General features: G+C 46.2%; 1 protein-coding gene across 1 annotated transcript in view; it reads left to right on the forward strand.

Moving 5' to 3' along the window:
* Positions 1–241: 241 nt before the first annotated feature.
* SLC2A9 (solute carrier family 2 member 9) overlaps positions 242–25,213 on the forward strand; it is a 2,089,749-nt gene continuing 2,064,777 nt past the window's right edge. The window contains exon 1 of the mRNA XM_069631955.1: positions 242–512. Coding sequence (XP_069488056.1) covers positions 470–512 — 43 coding nt within the window. The 5' untranslated portion in view covers positions 242–469. The remainder of the gene's footprint in view (positions 513–25,213) is intronic.

The following is a 25,213-nucleotide window of genomic DNA, read 5'->3' on the forward strand; positions in this document are numbered from 1 at the left end:
GCAAGAATGTGAAGAGAACATACTTTTTTTTATTTTTATTCCACATATGTGGGCATTTAGAATGTTATTCCGGGGCAGAATTAATAAAAATACCCAGATACTACTAGCTACGTGCCCGAATGTTGACTGGGATCGTGGGAACTGCAAGTGTTGTTTATTCGTGCACTTAATACAATTCACAGAACTCTCCCTGATGCGGCGCTGAGTTCCTTGCATTCTGCGTCGCCCGGTGGCACCCTGGAAGAACACGGGCTGCCTTCTGCATTCAGCATTGGCAGCCTCGGCCTGCCTCTCCGCCGCAGCAGCCAGTGAGCGAGCCCGAGGAGGGCGGGCGGATGGCCAGCAGCTCGCCCCGAGCACACCTTGCCGCTGCACTGAAGGGCTGCTGCCGGCTCCATGGGGCACATTGGCAGGGCAGCCTACCGCTGGGACCGGGTGTGCAAGTGAGGAGAAGAACCTCCGAGCCGCCATGGAGGGGTTAAGGAGCGATGCCGAGGAGGCTCTGATGGGCGGTAAGCGCGTTCATACTGGCCGGACCGTAGTGTGCAGAAGACGGAGAGAGTCTGCATCTAAAGTACTACAGCGTGCACGTGCATCACAATCACAATGCGCAGTAGGGCCGGTAGTTGTCAGGCAGAGGCAATAGAGTTACATCCCATCAAGGCACTTACACGCAGTTACACAGGACCACGCACCGCTGGAGCGCCCGGGCACGGTGGACTTTGGACACCCAACCGCCGTAACATGAACGCTCCTGTTCAAGTATTCCGCCTGGTGTGCATTATGTTACACCGCGCTGTTAACCGCTTAGTGCCCTAGTTGGCTTAGGGCCAGAGTCAGGGGATTGCAATAAATGTATTTAAATATTGTTTGAACTGTAGAAATAAAGGCAAATTATAGTTTAATTATTGCGATATAAAACTGCACAAACTGAATCTGTTTCTGCCCTTAAAAGAGTATATACTATATCGCGTGTTTCCACTGCACTTTTGTTTCTGGAAAATTCTATTCACTCTTTGAACTTTTGTGTTGAAATGCCCGCTGGCCATCTGGAGGCAACCCCCAGCCATCATTTTGCGCTAACATAACCAAGTGACTGGGAACTCCTGGTACTGCTGCTTCTGCGAGGGCCGGGATTCGAATGTCAGTGCCAAAGGCCGGCTTTTCAGGGACATGGGGAACCCATTAACATGCCAGCCTTAGACCCATGGCGACTTCCTTAACCAGCACCAGGCGTTTGGTGAAAGCTGCTTGAATGCAGTCAGGTGGCACGCTTTGCAAAACATTCTTGCACAGCTGAGACAGTAGCGGGGTCAGCTTCAGGTGCGGGGGGGGCAGATAAGATAGTTCGTCAGCGGGAGGCTGGGGAGGCACTGGGCACCAGGCAGTGGCGTCACTGGGGGGGGGGGCTTGTGAGACCCTGTGCCCCTCCTTGTCCCCCCCTACCTAAGACGAGCAGTGACCATGTTCTCCCCCTACTTTTGTCTGTGCCCCCCTACTTTTGTCTTTGGCCCCCTCTGTGCCCCTCCTAAAGTGTTTCCTGGCGACGCCACTAGCACCAGGGGGAGGAGCAGGGGGTTCAGCCGCTGCTCCGGCCCCCACTGTGGCTCTACCACTGACCCGAAACACAACAGCAGCACATCTGAGAAATAAATACATGAGAGGTGTGTGTGCAGGCGGGCCAACAGCACCAAAACATTTTTCACAATTGTAAGTTCGATAAACCTGCGTATCATCGCAGTGGATAATTGATAACAATTGTTATTGACAGCACTAGAAAACGGCAAATTTGCCCCAGGAAGAACTGTACAATATTATTAATAATAATATTGTATATTTGTATACCGCAAAGCTAGCTTCAGAGCAATGGAGTGCTTTGCAGTTCATAGAGCATAACATCGGTAGGGAGAATTTAGAAAAGTCATCAAGTGAATATTACTAACAGATATCAATATATTAATTAGGTCGGGTGGACTGGAAATGTGAGCTGGTCTAGCTACCTGAGTAGAGCTTTGGGGTTCTTCTAAATAATAATAATTGATAGGAGTTCTGAATACAGATCAACGGTGACTGAGAGAAGTTTGAAAAATATACCATCACTTTTGAACCCTAAACAAACAAGAACTCAAAACAATAAACAAGTTCATTACCTCTCTCGTGCTTCCACATCCTTGAAATCAGACAACAAATCCTCCAACTGTAAATTGAGATTGTAAAATCTCCATCAAGAAGATGATGATTTGAATTTAAACCGCAATAATGTGATGAAATTATTTTCTTGCATTCCATCACTTTGAACAATCACATCTGACGATATAAAAATTGTGGAGTATGCAACTGAGCGGTGTTGTGACCAAGTGCTCTTGCACATTTCCTCAGCTTCTGTTCGTAATACTATCCTGAATGCCTCTGACGAACTGTTGATGTTTGGATTTGATATATCGGTTGAACCAATTAGTTCTGGTTCAGAGACTCCTATGACCAGTTTGAAGAGCACCTCTCATAATGATTCAGAACAAAGATGTGCTAATCTACGTCGAGCAATGCTAATTCCAGGCTCCCAAAGATAATGCACAAAGAAGGCCATCGAATAAAAAACACAAAACAACAAAAATGCTTGGCACTAGCCACCAGCAATTGAAAATGAAAGTATTTGGGAATTTCTGTCCTGGAATACGAGAGGATTTACTCATTTGTGCAACTGATTTGATGTCGAGATAAAACAGGTTTTTGCCATCTGCCTGCAAGAGACATGGTTAAGCGATCCACCAGCTAGAGACGGTTTTGTGATTCTCTTAAACCCCGCAATTAAAAACGCAAAGGGGCGTCCTTCCTCTGGATTGTTGATGATGATTAGGATAAACACGTGGTGGCGGCTCATTGACTCATTTAGTCCTAATCCATTTGTGCAACGAGCCTTACTTCAAACAAATAACAAAAATATGAACATAAGGAAGCACCTGCTTATCTTAAATGGATATTGGAACCCGAAAAAAATCAGCACAAAATCGTTTCTGGATTCAATAAAACATCTTATTGACAAAGCAATATTGAATTATAAGAACGTTTCAATAATCTGCGCTGGAGACTTAAATTGTACGTGGTTCAAATACAACCAAGTTAACCAGGTGTTTAAACTATCTCCAAACAATGAAGTAAGTAGTCGAGCGCACTATTGGAGCAACGTATTAGGAAATCGCAACTGTAAAATGGTCAACGGTCATGTGCCAGGTGATCAACCGCCAAAACAAACGTGGTCGGATCATAACGCATAATCAATCATTGACTTTTTTTGGGTTTCCCAAAATCTATTTGAAAAGGATGTCATTGTTAATATCTCCTATGTCAAGTAGTGACCATAACTTGTTGCGGTTGGCCTGTCTAGTGGGATGGACAAATGAAACAAGAATACACAATATACCACTTTCTGTGAATGCTGGCGGAAATCGCCTTAGGATAAATGGTTCCAAAATACAAAAACTTAATCAGAAGCTTCTTTATGACAAATCAATGTCGGTTGATTATGTTCCCTTGCTTTCGGATTTCGTCATTGAAAGAGCCTCTAATTCTGTTATGGGACAAACACATAAACATCTGTCATCAACATTATTGACGCTAGCAAAAAAGGCCATGCGACGTGATGTGAGGAAATTGAAAAAATCATGTATTGCAATAGAATCCATCAAAATTGCAATTAAAAAGCGCCGAAAATTGTATCGGAATTGGTTAAAATCCCCAAAAATTATTATTGAGCAAGACAAAGCAGAGCTATTAATGAAACAGTTAGTCCAGAAGAATCCTCGAGAAATCTGGGCAATCCTGAACACAGGAAACTCAAAACGTCACTCTGCTTTGTCAAATGGGATCGATGCATTGCAATGGGAACTTCACTTTGCTAAAATCTTCAGAAATTTACAGCATGAAGAAATAAGACCTGCTGCACATAATTTGTCATAATGGGATATGCAAATCTCAGCTGAAGATATAAAAGCAGTAATACGGCCCCTGAAAAATTCACATGCCGCTGGTCCAGATTTAATAACCAATGTAATGTTGAAAAAACATGAAGATGAATGGGCAATGTTCATGGAATCATTGTTCCTACGATTATCAGTAACAATGACGATTCCGGTCTCTTGGCGCGAAGCAATAATTGTTCCCATTTATAAAAAGGGAAATCGGGCAGATCCAACTAACTATCGCCCAATTGCCCTGTCAGATACTATTGGGAAAATATTTGCTTCCTTTTTACGCCAGAAGCTGGTACAATGGTCTGTAATGGAACAAATTCCGGACATACGGCAAACAGGTTTTACCAAAGGAGTTGGTGTCGAGGTGAATCTCCTACTAATGACTATTCTTAAAGTTGAAAGTTTAAGAACTAAATCACGATTGTATGTAGCTTTCATTGATCTACGGGGTGCTTTTGATAGCATCAATCGATCAAAATTGTGGCAAAAATTGGAAAATTGGAAATGTCCCAGTAACTTAATTGAACCTATAAGAGCGTTGTATTCAAATACCGTCATCAGCATAAGATTGAATAACTAAGGCACCTTATCTAATCAGATATCTACAAATATGGGCGTGAAACAAGGCTACCCATTGGCTGCCGAGTTATTCAAACTGGTTATTGCTGATATTCCAGCACATCGTAAAAATGTAAGATGTTTTCCGCCTATTTTAAATAATACAGAAATCGGATGCATCATTTACGCTGATGACGTGGTTCTCTTAGACAAGACCCCGATAGGTTTACAAAGGCAAATAACAAATCTACATGACTATCTAAATAAAAATGATTTGGTATTAAATACTGAAAAAACCAAGATAATCATCATTGGTAGGACAAATACCAAAAATAAACATCAATTTAGATGGAAAATTGATAATAAACATCTGGATGTGGTAGATTCAATAAGATACCTGGGAATCTCATTTAACAATTCATTGTGTGAACAGCATTGGAAAAGCGACATGACAAATCGAATGATTCAGTTTAGTATTCAAGCTCAGTTGCTGTATAAATCCTACGGAAAATTCACCTTAACCCCCGTACTGACATTTTATACCCAAAAAGTAGTTCCAGCTATAACTTTTGGGTCTGAAGCGGGATGGAACATTGACGTCACCTTTTGGAATAAATTAGAAGGCATCTTTTGGCGACGAGTTCTGAAGCTACCCGCGTATATCTCAATGAAGCAGCTAAGATATGAACTCTCTTTGAATTCTCTTCATGCATGTGTCATGTGGAAATCTTTGATGGCTCTGCGGAAAATGATTTCGACGCCAATTCCACCAGCTTATCAAGTTTTTTCCTCCAGACCAGGCACAGGAAAATCAAATCTCCTGGAAGAGTGGAAACAATGTATGAAACAGATCCTAATAGACGCCGATCACAGTAGAAGCTTTGGTAATGAGACCACAAGCCGTGAAAAAAAAAATTGAACTTTCATGTTGGATTCAAAATAATGACGAATGTCTAAGGATGCCAACGACTTTAGACTCCGGGTTGGGAGCACATAAGTTAGGTGTACCATGTCGCTACTTAACAAATTGTCCTTCCCGACATCATCGTGAGCAATTTCTACGTATTCGTCTAAATTCAATAAAAACCAAGGCGATGATGTGGCTTTGTCATTCAAAAGAAGTAAATGACAATAAGTGTCGCTTCTGCCTGAAAGAAATTGAATCTTTAGAACATTTACTTACAAAATGTACTCAGACCACACAAAAACGGATTCTGCACTTGGGAAGCTTCAGTCCAGTGAACTCTGAATCTCGGGACTTGTGGTCATATGCAATGGCTGGCAGTTCAGTGAAATTAAGCTGCGCTGTGGTGGACTATGGACTCTTTAGAGCTGGAGGCTTTTATATGATCATTGATCGAAAACTTGTTGTCTTCCTTGTTTTCCTTTAGACAAGATGCTGAAGTGTCATTGATAATACTAAATTGTATGTTTAGTGAGGAAACCAACAAAACATTTATGTTGTAACAAAAGTCTGATGCCACAGTGTGAGTACTGAGGCAATCAAGTCTGAAGTTTCAAATAAAAAAAATAATAATAACAATAATAATTGGAAAATAGGGTCTAAATGGAATTTCAATTCACATCTTCCCATATAAATGGATTAAAAAGGAATTAAAGATACAAAGAAATGAAATATAACATTTGTAAGAGTGAGGAATATCATACTCCTAGCTTCTTAACAAATGTTTTACTTCAAACTGATGAGGTGGATCAGGAAAGATATAAAGAGGGGAGCACAGAAGGAACAGTGGCGATGGAACCACGGCACCCCCACAACAGAGCCCCATTGAGGCCCATGATTGCATTTCCAGAGTTCTGTAGGCGAGTTCATCCCTGGATGGGGGTGTGCACAAGATAGCCAGAAACTAGGTTACACCAGGTGTTGTTTCGAAGAGCTAGGCCTTCAGTTCTTTCCTGAAGTGAGGAGGACTTGGACCCATCTGGAATGCCACTGGGATTGAGTTCCAGAGGACCGGAGCAAAACATGAGAAGGACTCTTTCCTAGTTTTCTTCTTTAGAGTCAGTCTAGTTTCTAGTATGGTGATGGTCTTACTGCAAGATATCAACCTTACTAAAGGCAAAATACCCCTTTAGATACTCCCTCTCTCGCACGGTCAGAGTTTGACCACAAATATTTCTATATAAAGGAGACCATTTACATTTTTTTCAGATTCACTGGTCTATACAAATAGTCTGGTGAACAGGCCTCCCTGTACCTATAGTCTTGAAAAAATAGACCAAGTACGTAGCATTAATACGTAGTACTCAATTTTTAAAATTTTTTTAAAATAAGTTTACAAAAAGATTAAAAACTGATAAAAATGTTCTACATGAACACGACCCAACATAAAACCCATTTTAGTTATAAAATACAACTATATCACTAAACTCACATACATATAACCACATTTAACAGTTGTAGAAAAAAACATAAATGGCTTTGACACCTCAATACACTTTCTGAGTGTTTTAACTCAGACACAAACAGATCCCAACATGTTTCAGTTCTTCTTAGAAATAACTGCATGAACTTTCTTCAGGGGAAAAAAACACGATTTTCTTGGTTGCCACCATGCAATCCAGGGCCACATAAAAGATTCCCAATTTCAACAGAAGATTACTCCTCTTAGTGTAATATTCGTAGTGCTGGGGTCTCAATACACCCTTCAATAGCATCAGACGTCATATATCAAGTCTCTTATTAGGTTTCTTCACTGCTTATAAGTAGCTGACAATCCTCATATTCTGTTAATAATGCCCGATGGACTCATCCACCGTAGTCCTATCCGCCGCAATAGCGGTCTCCCAACGTTAGCGCACCTCCAATATGGGGTCCCACTATGGGTCGAAAAGATACATAGACCATTATACAGAGTGTGCACCTTTATTGCTGAAAACACAGTAACGTGTCACTCGAAGGGTAAAGATAACCATGTGTAGACCCATTTCTTTAGTTTGGTCATCAGGTAGGCCAGAGTGCCTACCAGTGGTAGATGCTGTCTAGGCGAGGCATGCGTTTTTGAACCAGATCCTAGCTGGAGTGTGGAGCCAGTTTAATTAACTAAAGGCAGGGGTAATGCGTTCACATTTCAATGAGCCGGTGAAGAGGTGAGCCATGGTGTGATGTGCCGCATAGAGGGGGGGCCAGGCAAGAGGCTGGGAGTCCTGCGAACAGTGTTTACCCCTATGGTTGAAAAATCGTTTTTTATAATCATGGGCAGATTGTGTATACAAGACAAAGAGACTTTCTGTATGATGATATGTAGTTTTTTCCCAATTGACTAAGGGTTTTGCCTTTCACAGAGAAGTCATTCATTTGTATTTTATAGCATCTAAGTTTTTGCCTTTGAAGTTGCTTGCTTATGTTCAGATTGTGCCATTTGACATGCACAGACTGAGATTCAATAACTGCTGTGTGGCACTTTTCGGTGCCAATGACATTTGTGAACAGGGGAGTGAAGGAACTAGTACAAACCAGAATGCACAAAGTGTCTGAGATACTATGAAAAAGTGCCATGATAGGCAGGGTCGGTAAGCCTCTGTGGCAGGAGCAGGTAGAGGGATTTGACATGTGGTTGGCCACCTGCCTCGACAATAGACTGTTGTCAGAAGGTTTGGAGTGCCCCTAGTACTGCCTCAGCATTTCTTGAGAGGCCGGCATCCGCTGTTTAGGCCTAAGAAAATCATTAAAGAGGTTTTGGTCAGGACGTCATTTCACCAAAATGCATGGGGTAGCGGAAGTGACATCACATGACTCTTGACCTCTGATGACATCACAGGAAGTGATGTCATCTGACCTCACACAGAAGTGACATCATGGGAAGCGATGGGACACAACCTTTCACCCCTAGACAAAACAGGAAGTGGCATCACATAGCATTGTTTCTAAGTACACTACGAAAAATATGGTTACGGTATCACTGTAAAGTGATATACATTGCATACAAGAATGGATCACCATATGTATTGTTAATATCAGTGCGTAGAGGCTCATATTATCAAATTACTGTGAATGCAAACAGATGTCCAAGGCCAAACGATAATGATGTGTTATTATATAGCACTTAGGCTTAAGTGCTTCATATATTTTATTTATCTAATTGTTCATTTATAATGCGCTTAATACCACCGTTGTGGTTTCTAAGCGCCGGATCAGGATTCAAACCTGTGTGGCCCTGCGTTGTCTTGCTTCCAAGACAAAAGTGTTGCCCCTGGGCTATCCTTCCTCGCCTATATATAAAACAAATATACATACAATATCCCCAACCTGTGTTGGTACTCATTTAGTAACCGTAGCAGGATGAAAGGCTGAGTTGACCTTCCCGGGAGTCGAAACTGCAACCTGTAAATCACACACACATTGCAGCAGTAAACGTTGAACCCACTGAGCTATTTTACGGGCTATAGCTTCCAGAAAAACAGCCACTCCAGAAACAAAGAGCCACATGCTGCTGGCCACAGTCCAGCAGCCACAATTATTTTTTTTTTTTAGGTGTAGCAGGGGAGACCACACAGGTAGCAAGGGAGACTTCAGGGGTCGCAATTGCGACCTCTGGTGACCCCCTAAATGAAGTTCCTGGTTTTGGTCAACAATGCCCGTGACAAATTGTTATATAACGCAGTGAAACTTAAAACAGGACTGACAACTCGAGATCACCACTTTCGGGTTTTAAATTATATTTGGACTATATCCGGCCATCATTTGAAAGGTCTCTGTACCTACGTCTAAGATTAGATACACTACAAGTGGCTGTTTTACAAAATCATTCGTTCTGGCTTACATTACAGAGTGCCCGATGTGTGGTAACACAAATAAAACCGTCCTACATTTTATGTTATTATGTGAAAAATCCAAGCATCTTAGGCGTATGTATATGAGAGCGGACTTGCTGATGGTTCGGTGTAGGGATACCAATTCGACAATGAAAGCATCTTGACCCTTTTGTGGTGTTCGGATGTGCACGCTACATACATAGATCTTGGCTTTTAAGGAAGAAGTTGGTGAGCCAGAGGCCTATCTGAGATTGTTTAAGTGATAAAGCCTGCTTGGTAGCAATCAGGTCGGCCGATTGTGTTTTGAATTCTCCTTTACTGGAATATCAAACCAAAGGAGTAGTATACATTGATAGTAAACTTGTGCATTGAGGTTGCGAGCAGGACTCTTCTCATTGTTTTTATCCTCTTGTTTGTTTATACCTGTTTTAATATTTTACTGCTTCTATGAACTGCATATTTTCCCAGCACCAACTGTGTATTAACTATGCATTTTTATATATCCCTGCACGCACTGTGTATTAGTTTCTTTTTTATGTCTTTGGTAAATGTTCCACGTTTGACTTGAAGGCGCAATGCTGAATAAATGTTTGTTGACAAATAGTAGAAAGTTCCTGGTAGGTTTTGAATACACCACATGGTAGGGCCTCTGGAATCCCCTCGTACCCAGAGAAGGGCCTCGAGTGGCTGGAAGCAGCGGGCGGAGAATGTCTGTTCTCGCCCGTTGTTCAAACCACCTGATTGGCTGATGGCACTTCCCCAGTTGAAACTGCAGGAGACAACACATTTACTCAGGAATATTCAGGAGGTAGAATGTGTGCGATCAAATTCACCCATGGCCACATTGGATGTCACATCCCTTCACTCCAACATTCCAGATGCAATAGTTGCATGTCAGAGATTCCTGAAAGCATGATCATCAAGACAGATATTTTAATTAGAACCATCGCCCATCTCATGAGATTCAGATTCATACAAAACAATTTCTGTTTCAATGGAGAACTTATCCTACAAAAGACTGGAATAGACTTGGTCACAAGATGTATACCTCACTATGTCAACTTTTTCATGGCATACCTCAAGCAAGAGTTCTTACAAGAACAATCTCAGAAACCACTAACATACATGCACCACGTTGATTATTTATTTATTTAGTCAGGTGGCAAAGATTCTCTAATCCAATTCCACAAATAACGGAATGTCTTCCATCACAGTAATTTAGTTTTCCATGGAATGCCACAAAAGGAGTATGCACTTCCTGGATACCACTATCTCTGTTGGAATAAAATGGCCAGCTAGGCGCAGCTGTATACAAGAGACCCACAGACTGTAACAGATACATCACTGGGCAAGGTTGCATCCAACCCACAGAGAACGGTTTATTATTATAGCAAAATGACCACTACTCTGCAGGAGTACAGGGATGAGTAGTGGCTAATCTACTTACTCAGACCCACACTACTGCTAAACCAGCAGTGATGCCAATCATAAAGGTGAAACAGGCACAATGTATACCTCCTTTGCCTCGTGTGGTAGGGCAGCCTATGTCTTCAGTAGGCGTGTCAGGTGATACCAGTAGCAACACAAACAGCAATAGTACAAAATAAAAGACTGTCTAATCAAGGTTCTATAACGAATATCAACTTTTAATTAAACAAAAAAAATACAAATAACTAACTAAAAACACTAGAAAAATCCCTGCTCCTGTAAAGAAACGCAGATATTCTAGATGTTCAGTGACTCACTAGGCTCAAAGTCAATGTTCAAGAGAGTGTCTTGTAAGAATAAGGCAGAGAAGGGAGGAGGGCCTTAGAATTTACTATGGCCCTGAAAATGGACCAGGGTCCAGGGCCTCTTGCAAGTACCATATTATTTTCTTTGGGACGAGGCAACATTGAGACAGAGTTTTCTGCTGCGAACTGTGAGTTTGGGAGTTTACAGCGTCGGGTTGGCATCCAATCAAGGAGGGCGGAGTTGGGTCCAACAATACAGGGATGTTCATCAGAGGTGACTGCTTGCGGGTGGGACTGCAGGGAAAGCTGGGTAGGCTGCTCTGGAAGACTATGCAGCTCTGATGCAGAGAAGCAGAGTCTGGCCTTCAGCAGTGAGGTTCTCTGATGGTTTAACATGGGGTTGGGACACTGAAGCATTGGCCTGGAGCTTGAGGAAGCTGGAGGCCATGCTGCCTTGTGTTTGTGATGCTAGAAGATTCAGATGGTCTCAGATGTGGAGACAGTAGATTGTCAGAATTGGCATGTAGTGAACTCTGAGACACAGGTGCGGCTGGATATCAAGGGTGGAGAGGACTGGCCCAGTGCAGCACATTTAACAGTGTTGATGTTGCCCAAACTGGCATCAAGGAAGTTCAGAAATGCAGGGAGAGCCAGGGGATACTTCCTCAATTCTACAGTTGCTGTAAATACAAATCCAAGAGCTCCAGGACAATGAGAGTCCTTGTGATGCACTTACACTCCAAGGAGCTGTCCTGGTTCAAGTGTAGCCAGAGTGAGGCCTTGGCCCATTAGACGACCACTGTTCACGGAGGATGACTAGGAGACAGAGATTGCCTCTTTCTTGGATCCCTCCCGTCTTCACCTCCCTGGCAAAAAGCTTTCATAGTGACTGCACTCCCAAGAAGTCAAAAAGTGTATTCTTCTTCTTCCGCTGATCCCTGCTCACAGAGCTGACACGGATCTGATATCAAATTGCAATAGCAATATTATTGTGTGTCCTTAGAAGTCACCATGCCTCAACTAGGCATGAATTATATTGAAGAATGCATGTTCCACCAGATTGTCTCAGGCATACAGGTATCAGAGTTTAGATCAGAGGTGTAGACAGTTAAAGTACCACTTCTGTCTATGGGGATTTTACATCCCACCCGCTGCCAGGGATGCACATGTGATCACTGAACCTGCTCTATGCCACTGAAGAGCTGGCGCTGTAGATCTAAGAAAACAGGTTGCAGCAAGGGAGATGTGTGCACTATAAATTTGGCTGGAGCATTTTGAAAGGGGGGTCAGATTAGCAGACCTCTTTCAGAAACATAATTACCTGCATCAGTTAATGTTAATAAAAATAAAAAAATCTGGGATATCCAACCCTCATCAGATGGCATTTTGTCACAGTTATCTGCAGTCAGGCCATGCACCGCTGTGAATGTTCCAATGGGAAGACGAGGGACAATCAACTTGCCACACTCTGTACTTCCTTCCTGCAAAAGGGGCATTCTTTCAGACAAATTGACAGGAGTAATTACCTAGAGACAACATTCTAAAACACAGATAATGACTGTTCAGAATCCCTAATGAGTGTGCACAGAAGACATTGACAATAGCAATCTTGGGTGCATAAACTCAAATGGTTGACACCCATTAACGAACACTAAGCACAATAAGATAGCAGTAGACTTTGCAGTATTCATAGGTGGGTAAAGTGTTTTGTATCTGCCACATTGTATACAAGCCACGAAGCCAATATCAATAATAAGGCACAATGCTGTGGCATTGGACCTTAGGAACAGATTTTGTTTGACTCACATTGTATGCACTCAGTAAGCTTAATAAACTCTTATAATACCCCTGCACAGCTCTGACACCACTGCAGAACACATGCTTGTATCTATCTTAACGCTGTATCTCATACAGTGTTGCCAAATTCCCTTCTTAAGGTTGATTGAGAAATATAGTAATTATAGGGGATTGGATGGGAGGGAATGCCAGCGAGATACTTACAGATATTGTATTTAGGAGAGCTGAAGGTGAGCCGCAAGAATGAGATTTTAAACATACCAGTTAAGGTCTTTGGAATCCGTGTGGGATTGATGCAAAGCAGCACAATCTAATTCAACACAAGGATGTCCAAAAATCTTTTTTTTCTGAGACGGAATTGATTACTGTGGTTTGTTACTCATTGGCTAATGTATTTACTAGGCATAATATTGTCAGTTAATCCAATAAAAGGTATCAAAACGTGGATTGTGTATGATTCGAAAATGGACTAACACAGCGTCACACCTTTCGTTGCACAGTCTGAAATGTGTAGTTTTGAGGTGACCTCTAACTAATACCAGTCTTCATGCACGAGAATGCAATCAAAATAAAAGATTGGAGGAGGTGTTCACACATGACAAGGGACAGCTTGAGATTTCTGTCTGGTCTGCTTGTGTTGGACATTCTGCGCAGCATTCCTAGATAAGGGACTTGCTGGTGCGGCAGCTGTGCATTGCAGGCATTATATGGAGAGTATTCCTCTCCTAATGCTAATTGTAATGGGCGATTTCCCTGCTGTTGTTGAGGTTGCGAAACAGGAGCCACAACTTGAACCTCAGTAATCTTGAAGCATGTTCACTGCCCACACCAAAGAGCTGAAACCATTGTGGGTGAAGCACGTCTGCGATTCTTTCACACCCTTTCCAGATTTCTGTCTTTGGGCCGCAACTACTCATTTAAAGAAGCATAGCCTTTAGTTTATGACATTATCTGAGCTTTTTCATTGGAAATTGAAACATTTTCATTTGTACGTAAATATGCCCATACCAAAGCCCTGCCTTGATTTTGTACAAAATCAAAGATGGAGCAATTACGGGGTAAGTGGAGTGCAGCTCCTCAAGGTAAATATTTGTTGTCCTTTGCATAGAAGAACAAAGAAAGTCAGCAGTGGAGATGAAAGCCTAAATGACTACTTAAGACAAGCATTTAACTTTCTTTGTCAGAGTCTCAGGCTGACAGGAGCTTAACCCTGGTCAGGGCCGGTCTTACACCAGATTGCACCCCAGGCAGGAAGCATCGTTGGCCCCCCCCCCCCAAAAAATTATAACAAAAATTGTATGTTACAAATGTTGTAAATAGGGCACTCAATAAAGAATCAGCTCTATATAAACACCATATCATTATCATTACTGCATTTGCAAAACTTCCATACATACACTGTGCTCTCGTGCAAGGCTGAGTCACGCCACTATAGAATAGAGGCACCCACACCGTAGATTGGTGGTGATCACTCTACTCAAGCAGGCCCGGATGATGATATGTGGGTGCCGATTTCAAAATGATTGTTGGCGGCTCCCTCCTTAAAGTGAAAACAGTCTGAAGCACACGTGGGGTGCATTATACATACATTACAATGGTGAAAAAGATAAGGTAAATAGCCACCGATTATCACGAGACGGACAGCCACCAGGCAGCCTAAACACAAAATGCCCACTTAAGAGGTCTGAACCCTTCTTTGTCAGCAAATGACTGTTGTGGAGGAACCATTGTTAGAAAGCCCTTCTGTATATCCAGTGGGAAGAGAGAATACAGCTCGTAATGCAAGCGCTGCAAAGCGCACATTTAAAGCCCCAGAAAGAAAATAGAGAAATGTATATATTGCAAGACTGATGTCTTTATAGAGAATTGATATACCCAATAGGCCCTTTTGTCTTGCGTTATTAATTTGAATGATATAGCATAGGCATAGATTCATGCCAGATTCCTGGCTGCCAAGCACTGGTATAACACATTTTGCTAGGCTTGCTATTGACCCCTGAAGTATGAATTGTTGAGTTAGGCCATATACGATTCAAGAAAAGGGGATGAGTGAGTTCAGACAAGGAGACTTGAAACAAAATGTGCCACGCAAGCCTGGGTGAAAGTGCAGGTGATGTTGGTTAGTACATTGTACTAGGCCTAAATTAATAAAAGGGTCTGACTGCATGTTTGATGTCACAAACGGTGCACCTAAATGGCCTTTAAGTAATACGACTGGAAGACGGGGTAATTCTGTAGTGATAATAAATACAAAATGGCTATGGTTTGAGGAAACACAAAGAAACACAAAGAAACTTCAAAGACCATACAAGAATATGGCAAACAAATCCATGATGTCTTCCAACAAGTGCCTCGATACCGGTCAGGAGGTGCTAGAGCAGCTAAAATTCCCAGAGAATCATAAATAGGGTCCTCTCATCTCCTTGCCCATCAGATGAGGCTGTCTCTCTTGGCACAGAATGGTCCACGTTTGGAATCCCCTGATAATTGTGTATGGAGAGTTGTGGACCTGATAAATTAAGGACCATCCCTCTGGAAGATTTGCGGGCCAGTCAAAATAAGGGACTGTACAACGGAAAGGGACCCTTGCCAAATGAGGGGGACAAAATGACGTGCCACGAAGGTTGGGGAGATGAACACCTTTGCCCCCACTTAAAATTACACCCACGGGAATGTACGATAGAGAAGCCAATATTTCTGAGTTCATTACAAAATGCATCCCCACCTCCATTGAAAGCAGTGACCTGCTTCAAAGTACACAGCACAATTGCAATTATCAACAGATCATCTTTGAACAAGCCATTCTAAATCTGACCTTTATTAACTGAACATCGTACCATATTGATTTTTCAAACGGTCCATTAAATGACATCTGGTTCACTGGCCACCACCTATCCTCAATTATTTGTATGCCATTTTCAAAATCGTTGCTCACGTTCATTTGCGTTTCACATTGGACGCGTGCTTGTGTAAGTATTTTCTCTTCTGAAAATAATGTCTGATGTTCTTCCATTAGTAGCGTAGCACCCTCCTATTCGTTTTGTGGTGGGGTCCCCTCCCTTCTTTGGGGAATGATTGACTCAGGGGGCCTGCCTGAGGCAGTGGATGATGGAACTGGTGGCAGTATGGGAAGGGTCCCCTGGTCTCCCATACTTAGCTTCCTCTAGCAAGGTGGGGACAGTCATTTTAAACAGAAGAACAAGTTACTTTCTTACCTGGTAACGTTCTTTCGATGGGATGGTCCGGCGACGTATTCCATATCTATGACATGTAATCACCACAGCTGTGCTGCTTCGGAAACTTTTTTCCTGGCGTCTGCGTCCTGCGTCGATGCGCCGTCGTCGAGGACCTCCTCTGACGTCCGACGTCATCCGATGTGATAAGTAGGACGCACGACGCCCGTAGACTCAGTTGTAGTTTTTTCCCCCAGAACGTGTGACATTAGTCAACTGCCAGTCAGACACAAGCCTTGCGGATTGTAAGCTGCAATCGCAAAAGAAATTCTGCAGCGGGGAAGGCAGGGCGGGAGCGATATGGAATACGTCATCGGACCATCCCATCGAAAGAACGTTACCAGGTAAGAAAGTAACTTGTTCTTCGAGGGGATTGGGTCCTCCGACGTATTCCATATCTATGACAGACTCCCAAAGCAGTACCAGAGCAAGGAGGAGGGAAAGAATTTAGAATCAAAATTTAGAATAGCCAATCAAATAGCAGAGCAAAGGACCGCCTTGCCAAAGGCCAGATCCTGCCCTCGGATGGAATCAAGGGAATAGTGACGTACAAATGTATGTACTGAAGCCCAGGTGGCTGCATCACAGATGTTGCGAATAGTAACACCCCTCTGCAGGGCAGTAGATGCAGCCACACCCCTGGTAGAATGGGCCCGCAAGCCAGCCGGTGGGTCCCTACCCGCCAAGCGGTAACACTCCGAGATGGCTAAAATAATCCAGCGAGACAAAGTCTGTTTCGTCACAGCTTGCCCCAAACGCTTTCCAGCGTAACCAATAAAGAGTTGATCGTCCACTCTGACCCGGGACATGCGTGAAACATAAAAGCTTAAAGCTCTCCTAGGATCAAGCCTATGGAGCCTCTCCTCTTCCTTACCGGGATGCGGAGGAGGATAGAATGCCGGAAGAACAACCTTCTGGGCCAAATGAAATTCCGTCACTACCTTCGGAAGAAAAGAAGGACGAACTCTAAGGACAACCCTGTCCTTGTGAAATACAGTGAAGGGTGGCTTAACTGAAAGTGCCTGTAACTCACTCACTCTGCGAGCGGAAGTAACCGCAACTAAAAACACAGTTTTCAGAGTTAACAGCCTCAAAGGGCAAGAATGTAAAGGCTCAAACGGAGCACCCATAAGAAACTTAAGAACAAGGTTTAAATCCCAACCGGGCACCAGGAAAGGTGACGGAGGGAACACATTAGTGAGCCCTTTCAGAAACTGTGAAATTAAAGGGATTTTAAAGTAAGAACACTCTTCAGACGAGCGCTTAAATATGGACAGCGCAGCCAGGTAACCTTTAATGGTACCCACTTGCAAGCCCCTGTGCGCCAAAGAAAGTAAAAAGGACAGAACCATGGGGATTTCACATGCAAAAGGATCCACATTCTGAACCCTGCACTAGTCGCAAAACTTACGCCAACGGCAACGGTACAGAGACTTTGTTGCTGGCCTTCGGGCCGAAAGCAACACCTCCATCACGTCTTCAGGGAGGTCCCCATCCTTATACCTCAACCTTTCAGAAGCCAAGCGTGAAGGTTGAGGGATCTGACCTCTGGATGGAGAACCTGACCCCCCTCCCGTGAGAGCAGATCGTCTCGGTAGGGAAGACGACGTGGAGGGCAGATGGACAAGTCGAGAAGGTCCGGGTACCACGTCCTCCGAGCCCACGCCGGAGCAATGAGGATCATCCGGGAACCGAACTTCCGTAACCTCCGCAGTACTTGCGGGATGACGGGGACTGGAGGAAACGCATACAGCAGCGGGAATGACCACTCCACCACGAACGCGTCTACTAAGACTCCTTTTGGAGGAAATTCCCGCAAGCAAAACCTTTCGCACTTTCGGTTGACACTGGAGGCGAAGAGATCCACCTGAGGGGTCCCCCAAAGGGCGAAGATCTCCAGGAGAATCTCCTGAGCCAACTCCCACTCGTGAGAGATCGCGCTCTGCCTGCTCAGAGCGTCCGCCGTCACGTTTTCGTCTCCGACCAGATGAACTGCCGAGATCGAAACTTCCTGCTGGATGGCCCAGAACTCGAGCTGCATCGTCTCCCTGCACAGAGGAAGTGACCCTGCCCCCCCCCTTTTTGTTGAGGTAGTGCATGGCCACTGTGTTGTCCGTCAGGATCAGGACATTCTTCCCTCGCACAGTCGGCAGAAAAGCCTTCAGGGCTAGCCTGACGGCCCTCAGCTCCAACAGATTGATATGGAGTCTGGACTCCGACGGAGACCAACGACCGCTGACTGTCAGCCCGTTGGCATGAGCTCCCCATCCCGTGAGGGATGCATCCGTCACGATCATCACCTCCGGCCAGGGAAGCCAAAATGGAGCCCCCTTCATCAAGTTGCCTTCGACGGCCCACCACAGAAGGTCCCGGGCGACCGAGGGCGGCATCTGAACCGAGTCCGACATCCTGCCGGAGGTCTGCGACCATTGCGTCTTGAGTGCCCACTGCAAAGATCTCATCCGCAGGCGAGCCTCTGGCACCAGAAGAATGCAGGATGCCATGAGGCCGAGCAACCTCAAGAACTCGAACGCTGGGAGCGTCTGGGCATGCTGAAACTTGTGCACCATCTGCTGAATGTGAAGAGCCCTCACCTGGGGAGGAAAACACTGCCCCAGGGAAGTGTCGAGCACTGCTCCGATGTACTGGAGCCGCTGTGTTGGCGTCAAATGGGACTTCTTTAAATTGAGGGAGAAGCCCAGCATGTGAAGGGAGTGGCAGGTGACGGACAGATGATCCAGGACTTGCTCGGGAGAGCTCCCCCTGATCAACCAATCGTCCAGGTAGGGGTAGACGTGAATCCCCCCTTGCCTGAGATGCGCTGCCACCACCACCATGAGCTTGGTGAAAACCCTCGGGGCGGAGGTCAATCCGAACGGCAGGACCCGAAACTGAAAGTGCGAGTCGCCAACCGCGAACCTCAGGTACTTCTTGTGCTTGGGATGGATCGGCACATGGAAGTAAGCATCCTTGAGGGCGAGAGACACCAACTAGTCCTGAAGCTGAAGGGCTTGGAGGACTTGAGAGAGAGTAACCATCTTGAACTTGTCCTTCCTGAGGAGTTTGTTCAAACCGCGCAAGTCCATGATGGGTCTCAATCCCCCGTCTTTCTTCGAAATCAAAAAATAAGGGGAATACCATCCCTTGTTCCCCTCCGCTACAGGCACCAGTTCTATGGCGCCTTTCTCCAGCAGGGCTTGAATTTCCTGCGCAAGGAGCGGATCCGGACTCTGCAAAGAGAGGTTCCCCGGTGGATTGTCGCGAGGCCTGTGTCGAAAAGGAAGACAGTAGCTGTGGGTTATGATCTCCAGAACCCACACATCTGAAGTAATGGCTTGCCACTCTACAAGATGCTGCGCCAGCCTTCCCCCAACCGGCGAACCATGGGACATGGCCTCATGACTGAGTGGGAGCGGCTGCGGTGTTACCTGAGGGAAAAGAGGCAACTGCCCGAGCGGCCTTGGCACCACGGGGACCCTGTCGTCCACCTCTGGTACCCCTGCGTAGGCCCCTTCGACTGCCAGCTCCTCTCGCTTTACTGAAGGACGAGTAATAGCGAAAGGAACCACCCCTCCACTGCTGTCCCCTAGGACAAAAAGGCGGAGGTTGGCGAACTGCAGCGCCCAACGACTTCGCTGCAGCTTTTGAGGTCTGCAACCTCTCAAGGCTCTCGTCAGCCTTGCTGCCAAAAAGGTGTTCACCGTCAAAGGGCATGTTGAGGAGCCGGGACTGCACATCAGGAGCAAACCCAGACTTCCGCAACCACGCAAACCTGCGTATCACGGTGCTCGCCGCCATGGACCTACTGACGCATTCAGCTAAATCCAAACCCGACTGAACGGACTCACACATGGCATCCTTACCATCCTGGACCATAGCAAGGAAACCATCCCGTTCGTCTCCTTTGGGAATATGTTCAGCCGCTAACGCAACACAGTTCCACAGAGTGTGCGTGAAACGAGACAAGGCACAAATGGAGTTGGCCGCCTGAAGCGCCATACCACCAGAAGAAAACACTTTCTTCGCCCAGCCATCAAAACGTTTGTCGTCCCTATCAGGAGGGATGGTAGGGTACGACGCCTGCTTTGCCGGGGTCGTGGCCGCCTGCACCACCAAACTCTCCGGAGTGGGGTGCCTGGTCAAGTAGCAGGGGTCGCTACTGGCTGGACGGTATTTTCGCGACAAGGATCTGCCCACCGCCGGGAGACTCTCCGGAGCATTCCAAGCCGCCGCCACCCTTCTCTGTAAAGCCATATGGAACGGCAGTACCGGGTCAGTTGGGGGACCAACATCAAGGATGTCCGTCAGATCATCAGATCATCCTGCACAAACTCCCCTAGGGGAGCAGACCATCCCAAGTACTCAGAAACCCTAGCCATAAGGCGCCGGTACGAGGAATCGGCATGAGAGCCAGGCTCAGGCCTACAAAACTCCACCTCCGGAGAGGTGTCCAGTCCACTGGCATCATGCAGTGACTGCCTCAAATCGTCAAACTGACTATGGCCCGAGACAATTTCATCTGGAACCTGACTAGGAACCAGGCCATCAGAATCCTCATCCGCCTCTGAAATATACTCCAGGTGGCGAAAAGAAGGCACCCGAGAGTGCTTGCTCTTAACCAGAGCCTTCCTAGGGGGTTCTCCCGTGCCACGGGGTACCTCCAACATGAAAGGCGTCGATGGCGTCGAGCGAATCGGCGCCGGCGTCGAGAGAACCGGCATCAGCACCGAGAGGATCGGTGTCGACGAAATCGGCGTCGACGTCAGATGCAGCGCCTCCAGCATCGGCGGCGTCGACACAGCCCTCGAAGCCAGAGCCCCGAGCGTGTCCCTCGACGACCTGAGCGTCGACGGCTTCGATGACTTCCTCGGAGCCGGAGCCTCGAGAAAGCCTGTCGACGCCCTCGACACCTCAGACGTCGATGTCTTCCTCGAAGACCTCACAGGTGCACACAGTCTCGAACGCGTCGAGGACCGGGACCTGGAACGGGTACGTCGAGAACGAGTCTCCTTGTCTGAACGGGACCTCTCCCGTGACTCGTGCCGACCACTCTTGCGAGCGGTGTCTCTCGACCTCTCACGGCCGACCCCACTCGGGGGCGCGGACGGCTTAGTACTCTGCGACTCAAGAATCACCAGCATTTTCTTCCCGAAAGAAGCCCATTCCTCCGGCGTCGAACGGCTGGTGGGGTAAGCGACGTGCCGGGCAGAGTCATCCGAAGAGGACTTGGAAGACGACCGGTGTCGGCGCTTCCGAGAATGCCTCGAAGAGGCTGAGGAGTGGCGAGACCGACTCCTAGAAGGAGACCCACAAGACTTCCGACGATGACGCGCAGAGTCACCCCTCGAATCATCTGTCGAAAGCCCCGCAGACTTCGACTTCCGGGGCTTGGACACCCGACCTACCGACAACTTCTTCTTACGTTCGCGTAAGGCTTTGGACGTGAGCGACTGGCAGTCGATACAGTCATCCGTGTCGTGGGCCTCCCCGAGGCACCAGAGGCAGGCTTTGTGCAAGTCCGTCACCGACATCTTGGACCCACACTCCCCGCACTTCTTGAAGCCCGGACGCGGGGTCGAAGACGAAGTAGAAGACATCTTCACACAAAGGATTTTCACAAAACGAACAGGTTCGAAGAACCGAGAAGAACAAAACTCCAAAGAGTCGAGGCGTTTAACCGAGAAACACGAAGCAACACGTTCGCGGAAAAAACGGAACTGAGGCTACGGGCGTCGTGCGTCCTACTTATCACATCGGATGACGTCGGACGTGGTCCTCGACGACGGCGCATCGACGTCATCGACGCAGGACGCAGACGCCAGGAAAAAAGTTTCCGAAGCAGCACAGCTGTGGTGATTACATGTCATAGATATGGAATACGTCGGAGGACCCAATCCCCTCGAAAAGGCTTTTTAGCCCTAATGGGCGTAAGAATGCGGTAAAGCTGCTCAAGCTGCCTTTTTCCAATAGACATAATTCAAGGCCAGGTGTCCCCCTACATGCACATGCACGCACACACACAAAACTCAGCCATGCTTTATCTCTCTCACTCAATGTGGCTCAGAAACATACTCTCATGAGCAAAGCCACAGCGGCTCCACTCATGGAAACAGACATCCAGCGCAGGAGCCCACTGACTCCAAAATCAAGATGGCAGACACACCTCTTCAAGCTGCAGGCTCCAAGTCAAATGAGAAAACCGTTAAAGCACTTATAACGAATGAGCTGTTAAGACGCCCAGCTGTGGTTAGAGCCCAGAAAAAAAGCTACAGCCACGGGTCCATGCAATACACACCGCAAGTCTTCAACTTTCCCCTCCACGAAATGCCACAGGCCACACATCCTGCGGTGAGTGCGAAGCTCTTTGCCCAAAGGGTTAAAGTGGCTCCCCAGGGTTGTGTTTATTAATTACTGACAATTGTGTTATCCGGAATGGAAGACACAGGGGTGCATCCTTTCCAGAGAGGAAATCATTCTGTATAAATCCTCAATTTGTGTAATTTACCAATTACAATGGTCAACTTGACACTGACTGACACTGTTATGCCAATCTTGGCAGAGGCAGCAGCCCCGGCACAAGGGTGGCTTCTGGGCTCTGGGCCCCTCCTGGCTGGGCACTTGCTGCCTATGTCCTGCCCTGCTGCCTTTACTTTACTTTAATCCATGTACAATGTGCACCAGGGATCCAGAGGCTTAATGGCGCCGGCAGAAAACATCACACAATAAACACACAAGTGACATTCAGAAACCATTTAGAGCACTTTTCTGAAATCCATTCTTCCTATTGCTACTTACAAGCATACCATCTTTTAAGTAGAGCAGAACTAACTCTTTACGAGTCCTCCATTAATCGAGAATGCTCTCATGACATGAACGCAGTATTTCAGCTACAATTTATTTAATAAGTCAAAACCAGCACTTCGCTGGAGTTCTATTTTACATTTTATGGGACGGGTATTAACATTTTTCAAAGATGGGACAGAGCCAACCCTTATAAGCAGAACTACTGTACTTTTGATGAGACAACAATGTACCGGATGCCCTGGGAGCATCACTGGGGGAAAGGTTTTTGGCTGTCAAGAGACCCCACCCCACTAGACACAGTGGTGCAGAGGTACTCACCTGGCAGGGGCAGGAGCAGGGCCTCGTGCCTGTTGTCCCTGGCATGTCTGTTTTTCCACAGTCAGGGGCTGCTGCTCTTTGCACGATTAGAGTTGGATCCAATACCCATGGCCAGGGGAGTATCCAGCATTGGGGGGGGGGACAAGCCCAAAATAAGTCCTGCTACTTACCCCCAGCCCCAAATACACATTGGAAAATGAATGCTGAACTGAAACAATTGTTCCTGCCCCCCATATGATGACTCTATACCCTCTCCCTGCAACATTCGGACAAGAATGGGATATGGAGCATACAGAAACACGGCTGTCCCGGGCAGGATGCCCAGAATAAAAGTCATGCCACAGTAAGAACCCGTGGGTGTGCATACATTACAATGGCGACAAAGATAAGGTTAACCATTATCACAAGACAGCCAGCAGGGAACTCAAACACTAAAAGCCCACAGAAGAGCACTAAAGCCTTCTTTTCAGCAAGTGGCTGATGAGGAGATTCAGGTGCTATAAGGCAATGAGGTGATAACACTTCTGTATATCCCGTGGGAAGAAAAAAATACAGCTTGTAATGTGAGTGCTTCAAAGCGCACATTTTAAGCCTGCAGAAGGGGGTATAGAGAAATGAATACATTGCTGTGTTACAAGACTGCCGAATGGCAACATGTGGGCAGTTGCTGAGGGCCCCCTGTGAGGCTCGAGGTCCCTTTCATTTGAAAAAGTTATAAGGCCCTGACGCCGTCCCTGGGCTGTCCCCCAAATGCAGTCTAGCCAAGTAGTAACACAAATCATACTTGGCTAGACTGGAATTTGGGGGCAGCGAGTCTAGCCCTTCCTTATTGTGGCATGACTTTTTTTGTTAGGGGCATGTATAATAAAGCAACGGTTTATCACAGATGCCCAAAAACAAAGGTAACCAGACACTGCTCCTGTGTGACCCTCCAGCTCCAGCCCTGACTGAGTACATTCACTAGTCCGTCTTCTTTACGAAGTCGGACTAGTGAACGCACTCAAGGCTGGAACAGAATGAAGAAGACCACATAGCACTCAGCACATTTGGGCTGGCAGCTGGGCACGGGACCTAGGAGGACAGAGAATCATTGTGCCCAGCCGCCATCCCAAATGTCACAGTCTGAGCATTGGAGGTGGGGGCGGGGGGCAAGGTGTGCTCCCCATACGTAACTGGCCATGGTTGGCACACCTAGTGTGGGCGCATCTTGCCTCCCTTCAAAAGCAGTGCTGGTCCTTGGGCCGGCTCTCACCGGATCTGAGATCCGGCACCAGATGTGTAGCTGGATCTCGGGATCCGGCCAGAGTCACTTGGGCAGTGGTATTCAAACCTTTTTGTGCAGAGAGCCCCCTTGAGTGAAAATATTGTTGCTGTGCCCCCTAGATGCATATCTGCTCATGTTTTCTATTGAAAGCAGACACTGTACTCCCTTTATGAAGGCCCCCCCCCAACCCCACCAGACATCATTCCGTCCCCCTGGGGAGTGGGTTGGAGATACGCCTTGCCCTTCTGGGATAGGTCTACTGTATTGAGGGATGAAGGCACTACACACTGCCGTTAATGCACTTGTTCGACATGTCTAGCTATATCTGCATGTCGAAGGATCCGTCCCATCAGAGCCGACTCACACTTTTAACACTCCTGAGGTCGATAAAGTGGGTTAAACAAGTACCATGGAGTTGTCCGTGAAAATAGCATATTCTGCGCCCCGGCCCCATCTATCCTTCATCCAGACGAATAGACTTCACCATCAATTTAACACATGACACAAATCAATTCTAGTGCACGCTCTATTAACGGATGATAATAATCAGCCAGTACAGAAAATTACAACTTTTTATGCCATTTATTCGAATTTATACAACTTTGAAATTAAAACACTGCCTGCAGAGGTATGTGTAAATATAGCTCAATAGGTTGATGCACCGCTGCAGCGATGTGTGTATAACCGTCTATTAGACCATTGTGGTGAAGCCCAGTGGGATGGCTCAACTAGTCAATGCTGCTATAAGTAACTTTGATG

This window comes from Ambystoma mexicanum, chromosome 6q (genome assembly GCF_040938575.1).
Source record: "Ambystoma mexicanum isolate Mex_15411 chromosome 6q, UKY_AmexF1_1, whole genome shotgun sequence".
NCBI classification, from domain to species: Eukaryota; Metazoa; Chordata; class Amphibia; order Caudata; family Ambystomatidae; genus Ambystoma; species Ambystoma mexicanum.